Source organism: Lolium perenne, chromosome 4 (assembly GCF_019359855.2).
Source record: "Lolium perenne isolate Kyuss_39 chromosome 4, Kyuss_2.0, whole genome shotgun sequence".
In the NCBI taxonomy this organism is placed as follows: Eukaryota; Viridiplantae; Streptophyta; class Magnoliopsida; order Poales; family Poaceae; genus Lolium; species Lolium perenne.
In genome coordinates this window covers 322096623-322104688 of record NC_067247.2, presented here as the reverse complement: position 1 = coordinate 322104688, position 8066 = coordinate 322096623, and the positions used below count along the sequence as shown (strand labels likewise).

The following is an 8066-nucleotide window of genomic DNA, read 5'->3' as shown; positions in this document are numbered from 1 at the left end:
AATTTTTTTTATATTTTATTGACCAAATTAGTAGTTAACTTTTTTTTCTCGAAATGCGTAATAGCTCTATGTAAAACGGTCTAGAAGGAGTAGCTGTGTTTATTGACTAGATGCATTCATATCTAGATAAAATGGAGTCAGTTAATTTGAATCCGAGTGTCTACGTAAAATGCAACTCATTAAAAGATAACCGAGATTATTTGAAGAGACGTGCACAACTGCACGCTGATTTTTCCCCCGTAGGTGGATGTGATACAGTGATAGGGCCGGGAGCGTCGGCCAGGTTGAAACTTTCGAAATGAGCGCACACGACACGAGAGTTTCGTTTCGTTTTTCAAAGAGGAGGAGACCCCGCTCCACTGTGACCCACCAAACCGTCTAAAAGCTCTGGATCCTCGCGCGTCAGCGCGCCAATGTCGACCCCACCACAGCAGCGCCCACCTCCTTCCCCCGCTGCCCCGCCCGCCGTCGCGCCCGCTACTCCGGCGACCGCCGCGCACACGCACACGCACACGCAGCCCCTGCCCCTGCCGCGCGCCTTCCTCGCCACCTCCGCGCCGCAGCGCGCCCCGCCGCCGCCGCACTTCACCGGCCGCCCGCTCAACCCTAACCCTACCCACGGCATACTCTACCCCGTCGCCACCACGCCCTCCTACCCCGCCTCCGCCGCCGCCGCCGCCGCGGTCGCCAGCCACCGCCGCATCCCGCAGCTCTCCGTCGGGTACCCGCGTCCCCACGCCGTGGCCGTCCCCGTCGCGCGCTCCCCGCACCCGCAGGTGCCCACGCAGCAGCGGTCCTACGCCGCCGTGCCGCGGGCCGTGGTGGCGGGCGTGACCCCGCGCCCCGAGCAGCCTCCGCGAGGGGTTCCCATAGCCCCGCAGCCTCACCCCAAGGTCAGTTCAGCTTATTACTTGACTTGATGTGAATTGGACAGGATGGTTGTGCTATGACTTGTTTCCTCCAGTAATTTGGTATGCTATAAATCCCCAATGCCTGGCCATTGAAAAAACCCTGTCTCCGAAATAATAATACTCCAAACAAGTGCAATAAATACTGCAACCCTCGTATGAAACCCTAGCCTCATGATATATTACTATATTAGGCATCTGATCCCAAGCCTAATAGTGAGAATCAAGGGATGGATCTAGCTGGCTATTTGGGCACGCCATTTGGTTTTACACAGTGCTTATTTGGGTTGATTTATAGCCTGCCTGGCACTGTGCTCATTAGGATGTCCCTTACTTTCCTAGTGGTCAATACTGCTGTCAAGATTATGATTCATGATGTTCCCTCATAACGTTTATTCTTCTTTTGGGGGGAATGTCATAGGTTGTTACTCCATCCCCTCGTAATCCAGGTCCAGCTGCTACTCCATCCCCTCAAGAGCATAGCAACACAAAGGAAAGGTAGCAAAACGAAACTAGAAGCATATAAATTTGTCTTCTGGACTCAAAATTTGTAAATGAAAATCTATAACCTCAAATTCACTGCAGAGAAAGCACCAAAGAAGACGCTTCAACTGTGGTGATCAACGATCGCAAAGTAAGTGCATGTTTCTTAACATTTTATCTTCAGAGATGCAATATGTTCACTCATTTATACTGTCGTTATTGGTATAGTAAGAGGAGAATGATTCTACTCCGTGACTAGTTTCAGAATGTCCAGTTACTACTGCAAATGCAAATGGATCTAAAGTTACTTTTTGTACTTCTGACACATGGCATGAGTTTGTAATTTGTACTGATTATTGATATGCTGTTTTAGTCCCTAGGGTAATATGGCCTCATAGCTCGTAGAGTTTCGTATTTTCAAAGATGATAAATGATATGACAGTGCAATTCGCTTGTCCAATTTATTTTGATCACTTGATCAAATTTATGAATGCATTGAGGCGAATTGAATGTCATACAAGAACAGACATTTCTACTGATTTTGTTTTGGTTGTCCGAAGGTTAATGTGTTGGACAGTGACTCAGGATCCTTGTATGCTCTTTGCCGATCTTGGGTGCGCAATGGTGTCCCACATGAAATTCAGGTTTGCATACTTTCATTCTTTCCTTTGAATGCTTATGTTACTTGCTTCTTAAAAATTTACTTACGTCCGCGTTCTCTACATCAGTTCTTTCTATGTTTGAAGGTGACTCAGATGCCTTTTTGTTTTTTTTTCACACTTCAAATTTTTCTGACTCCTTGAATTAAACAGATGGATGTTCCCCAAATAACTATTTTATGTGCTCTCTGAGAAAAAAAAAACATGTTAGTTAGGTTAATTTTTGTGAGCAAATTTGATCTATGTAAAATTGAAGACTCTAGAACTCATCTAAGTTTGGGAAATTACTACTCCCTCCTTCCCAAAATGTAAGGCACCCTTGAATTTCGCTGGCCAACAACTTACAACTTTGACTATGTTTGTACTTATAATATGTGCACAATTTTTTTATAAATATATATGAAATGAAAGAGATTTGCAAGACAAATGCAACAGTACCATTTATACCTTCTGAATCCATATAATTTGGTGTATATTAGTGGTCAAAGTTGGGTGTCAAAGTTGGGCATCAAAAAAGCGAGCCTTACATTTTGGGACAGTAGGAGTATTTGTTCTCCCTGACAAACTTTTGCTCACTTGTGTTTGCATTTATCTCATCTATGTATTCTACTATTCTGCACTCCAAAACATAATTTGAATTAAACACAATCTTCACTCTGTGTCCAAAAAGATCATCAGAAGATATTTGTGGCCTATTGTAAATGGATATTACTGGTACAACTTGATTTATTGTTGTGAATTCGGGTTTTCCCTTTTATTACTTTAAGGGCTATGTATGTGTGAACTCTCATTTAAAGTTCTTATTACTTGTCTCATTTGTTGTTCTCAGCCAAGCTTTGTTGGAAACGTTGCACCACTTCTTCCAAGACCTTTGCCTGCTTCAGTTGTAGATTCTAGGCTGTCTGAAAAGGACAAGGATGCTGAAGATCAAGATTCAGAAGAAGAGAAGGTATCCTGAAGAAACCAACTTCACAGCATTGTTAATTTGTTTTAAAATGCAGTGCCTACCATACCACTTAAATATATTATTTTTCAAGCATTTTTGAATCCTATATGACAAGTGTATTTTCCAAATCCTGTAGCCAGTTTTTGGTTTATGAACGAGCAAGCTTCCATCTGTAGCAATATCTGAATTTTGTTCATACCTTTTTCACTGTCAATACCACTGAATAACAGATAATTAGGTACCGTTAATTTGACACTTGATATAAGTGATGAAACTTTCAGTTTTGTTGTGCGGTTTGTCACAAAGAAGATATAGCTTCATTTATCCAGATTTTGATCAAAGTTCCATGTTCCCTCACTCCACCTTGTTTGGAACTTGCGCAGACTAGAGCAGGAGTTTCAGTTCTGCCTGTTTCATTCGTTTCTCACCCTTTACCCTTTTTCTGTTAGAAGTATTTGAAGCACTATATCCTGCATATGCTATACATGACAAACTGTATTGTCCAAATCCTATAGCCAGTTGTAGGTTTTTGAACGATTAATAAGCATCCATCAGTAGCAATATCTGGATTCTGAAACATACATTTATGAGGGTATGTGCTAATTTCACTGTCAGTATGTTGTGGACTTAGATCCACAACGGGATAACTACCGTGCAGAAGATAGCCAGACGGCCTCGGGTAGACATAGGTTGCGAAGGAGAGAATAACCAGGGAGAGATTGGATTGATTGTTCTTGCTTGATTCCATAACTTACATGACCGACACATATAATACCTCCTTACTTGGCACCCAAGGCATTATACCTTCCTAATTCTTACTTTTCTGACTATATAACTCATCTTTCCTGATATTCAAGTCGTCCCCTTCATGAACTCTTCCCTAGCCAACTCCTTCCATGACTCTCATTGGGAGGCAACGTGCTAATGTCCACAACAACAGAGTACCACTGAACAACAGATTAGGCACAGTTACTTAGACACTTGCTTTACATGATTTTTTAGTTTGTTCTGAGTTTTGTCAACTAGAGGATATAGCTTCATCTGGTCAGTTTCTGATCTATTTTTCTCTCTTAGAGTTCCCTCACTCTACCTTGTTTGGGATTCGACTAAAGCAGGAGTTTCAGTTATGCCCCCGGTTCATTCAGTTCTCACCCTTTACATATTTTCTGCATATAGAAGTATTTGAAGCCTTGGTAGTTATATCCTGCATATGCTATACCGTTGGTTGTGACCACTTCTAATCCTTAAGACAGTTATTTGTCTGTTCTGGGAAGTAATTTTTTTTGTTTCACTTGCTCCTTGGAAGTGTTTAATTGGGTCGGTGAGCACTTAATTAAATGGTATCTAGCAACAGGTTCCAAACCAAACCTGTTGCCAAGATTGAACTCATTTGTTGTACCTTACCAATAAAATGTCATGTTCCGAAGATTATGTCTCATTTCTCGAGACTTAACTGATAAAAGAACTTTTTTAAATGCTATTCTTTGGTGGGAGTTACCTGTTTTATGACCTTTTGTTACCCAGCACTTTTTGCAGCTGTCAGTTAATTTATTATACCTTTCTTTCACCAAAATCACTAGTGCTTACATTGACAGTCGGGCTGTTAGACTATGATACCATTGGATTTGTATTTTCTTGTGCAGAATGATACTGGTGAATATACTGCGGCTGACTTACTGAAGCAGCATGTAACTCGTGCAAAAAAGATACGTGCTAAGTATGTATTTTTCTTCTTCTAGCCCTCTTCTATCTTTTGAATAGCTGCTGAATCAATCACGAAAAGAAGATTAGGCCAAGAAATTGTGAGGACGATAATAGTTTTGTAGGTATTAATCCATAATATTACAGTATAATAGTTTTTGCCTTCATGGGACTATTAAGTTGGATAATTAGATGACAGAAACTCAAAACGGAGGTTGAGCTACACGTAGCCGGTAGCCATGTATTTTTAAACATTCAAAAATTGTATATTGAAGTTTCAAAAAAATCTGAAAAAAATCCCAGAGGTAGGCCAATGATGTATACTGCAAATTTGCAGAATCTCAATACAAACTACTTTGTATTCTAGGCTACACAAAAAATGACAAAATCGAACACATTTTAACCATACAGAGTACATTGGAAATTGGAATATGCAAATGTGATCTTGTCTGGAGTGTGTGTTATTTACTTCCATTTTGACGTAATTTTGTTTGGCAGATTGCGCAAGGAGCGGCAAGTCCGGATCGAAAGATATAAGCAGCGTCTTGCACTTCTTTTGCCACCACCCCCACCTCCACCTAGCGAGTAGCGAGCAGTGACAGACTTCCATTAAACCGACTGTTTAGATTGCAAGTGCCATGGCTTCCATGTGGCCATTGTGTTGTCATGTTACATTACAACATTAGAAGAGGCTTAGAGATCATTCCAGTTGTTGTACCATTACTTGTGTTTTAGGATTCGTTTTGGCTTCCTTATAAGTTATAACCAACAGTAGATTTTGCATCTTTGCCTAGGAATGTGTTGTTGCAGACAGCTTAGCATTTTCATGAAACAATTTGCCCCATGTAAATATGATTTAAGAATCTTTTTGCATCACATTGAACAATATATTTTGAACTATTCTTTTAACTATCATATCGAGCAATCTCTAGCAGGGGTGTTTCGTAAGTGGTTTGGATGCAAACCGTAGGAACCGCCAGCCAGTCCCATAGTTCACTTTCCCTTCGTTAATGCCAACAGGACTGACCGAGTTAGTAAAAAAATGGGCTACGGTTTGCGTCTGAACCAGTTATGAACGCACTTGATTTATGGTACTAGTACTCGATGACAATCTCTGCTCGTAGCTTGAAAAAACCGAATTGGTGTAACTACAGGAATTACTTCCTCGGCGTGTACCCCTGTGGAGACTGCTCTGCTTGAGCCTCTTCCCCTAGATCTCCTCACCGGCCTCTCTCTCCCTCGTCGCCGGCGGCCATGGTGGCCGGTGATGGGTGAGAGGGGGGTCTGGTTTCTAGTAGTATTAGGTTCTCTCTTAGTTAGTTTTCTCTCTTAGTTAGTTTTCTCCCAGCAAATAAAACGGTGGCCGGATCCAGATCCATGGTTTCTCTTCCTCAATCTTTTCTTCCTCATCTGCGTAGCAACGAGGCGGAGGGTGCGAGTGAGGGAGCTGGTGTTTCCTATGCCGGCACCTCCCTGCTGGTTCCATGGCGAGGATTTTCTTCGGAGTTCCTTGCTCCCATGTTCCTTTCTATTTCTTGCTGGAATAAATTCGAGTTGGATGTGTGTTGTTCTCTCTGTCCTCTTCTCTCTTTGGCCGTGGTGGCTGAGAAGGAGATTCTCGGAGGGATTCTGCTCCCTATCTTGGTGAAGTTCTGCCCCAGTTCCATTCGCCTGTGTGGCGAGGTGGTGGAAGGGTGAAGGGGGAGTTGGGATCTTTTGCTCCATGGGAAAACAAGTTTGCTACTACTGACGGAGTTCATGATTTCAACCAATTTGTTGGGGATAATTTGGTGCAGTTGAAGGCCCTTCACATCTCTAGCTTTCTCCAAGATCTTGGCAGCTCAGGCACAAATGGTAAAACTATGGGCATGGTACTGATGCATTTGATCCAAGGATTGAGCAAACTGTTGCAGGTGAATCTGTACCTGCACACATGGGTGAGGTGCACCACTTGTTGTGCTGCCCCAGGCTCCTGTTTTTTGACTCAATCTACTACTGCTGTGATGCCCGTGTGCTGGAGGTCTTTGGGTTCTGCTGGCTGCAACCTTATGAAGCTGTCAAAGGATGATGTGGGAATGCTGATTTGTTCATGTTTTGGGTCGACGCCGGTGCTTCTGAATATTCAATGGCATCCTCGTGCTCTTCGGTTGGTCAGCGCATATCAGTTGCCTATGCTTAGAATGATTCAGCCTAGATGTTGCACATCATACATAATGCAAGTTGCTGTTCATGCTGCCTATTCAATCTTCATGCCGCTCGAGTTGATTCGCCGGAAACGGGTGAGAGCGTTTCCGTTGTCGCTCCTCAGATTTGGCGGAGAAGATATCTTGGTCTTGAGCTCGGTGATGCCTCTGTTTGATCTACAGCTCAACCCTCTACCTCGGTCGAGTCATCCAACGCGATTGCTGGTTGAGCCGCTGGCTCTACGGTTGGAGACTTCGCAGAAGGCCCCTGGAGAATGCGGTTGCAGGTTCTTCGAGTCCGAGTTCTCACCGGACACCCTGTCAGGCTCCGATTGCATTCTTCTGTTTAGGTTGTGTGGTTCCTTAGCAACTTCTCTTTCATGTGTGCTTCTAGACACTAAATGTTTAGGCTCTGGTTTTCAGAGCACGAATATTTGGTTTGAGCTGTGTTGTAATACTGTTCAATATTAATATAAGCTCTGGGTCCTTCAGGACCCTCTTATGTTCAAAAAAAAAAAAAAAATTCGTAGCTAGAACTGCTATCTGCCAGAATGCCAGATTATTAATTACAGATGTTTGACTATGCTGGCACACTAAATGTCTCACTCTTTGCCTTCGAGACCTTATTGCTTATCCGGTCCACGCCGACTAGACTGGTTTCATCTCGGGCCGTTCTATACTGAAAACTTCATCTACACGGCCGGCACTGTTCAGGATTGCCACAAGCGTGCCACCCCTGCGGCAATTTTTAAGCTTGATTTTAGCAAAGCATTTGACTCTATCAACTCGGACGCCCTCCACAAAATTCTGCTAGCCAAAGGCTTCCCAGAGGTCTGGCGATCTTGGACCAGAATGCAGTCAAATTGTTGTCCTTCTTAATGGTATCCATGGACGCTGGATCCAATTTCGCAGGGGGCTGCGACAAGGAGACCCCCTCTCCCCTTCCTCTGTAACATCGTCGCTGATGTGCTTCAACATATGCTTCTTCAGGCCTCCCGAGAGGGCCTACTCCTTCAACCCTTGGCTGATGACATGCTTTGTCCCGTGCTTCAGTACGTTGACGACACCCTCATCATTGTCAGGGCCATTCCTGAACACGTCGCCAACCTCAAGGCGGTGTTGGATGCCTTCGCTACCACTGGCCTGGTTATTAACTTTCATAAAAGCACCTTTGTCCCTATTAAAA

The 8066-nt window shown here is 43.4% G+C and overlaps 1 protein-coding gene across 1 annotated transcript; it reads left to right on the top strand.

The window, feature by feature from the left end:
- The first annotated feature begins 336 nt into the window (after nucleotides 1-336).
- Nucleotides 337-5606, top strand: LOC127296278 (uncharacterized). The gene is made up of 7 exons (XM_051326318.2): nucleotides 337-893; nucleotides 1330-1406; nucleotides 1494-1542; nucleotides 1952-2035; nucleotides 2880-2999; nucleotides 4640-4713; nucleotides 5196-5606. Exons 1-7 carry the CDS (start codon nucleotides 414-416, stop codon nucleotides 5284-5286), a joined length of 975 nt encoding a protein of 324 aa, XP_051182278.1. The 5' UTR covers nucleotides 337-413; the 3' UTR covers nucleotides 5287-5606.
- The last annotated feature ends 2460 nt before the right edge of the window (nucleotides 5607-8066 follow it).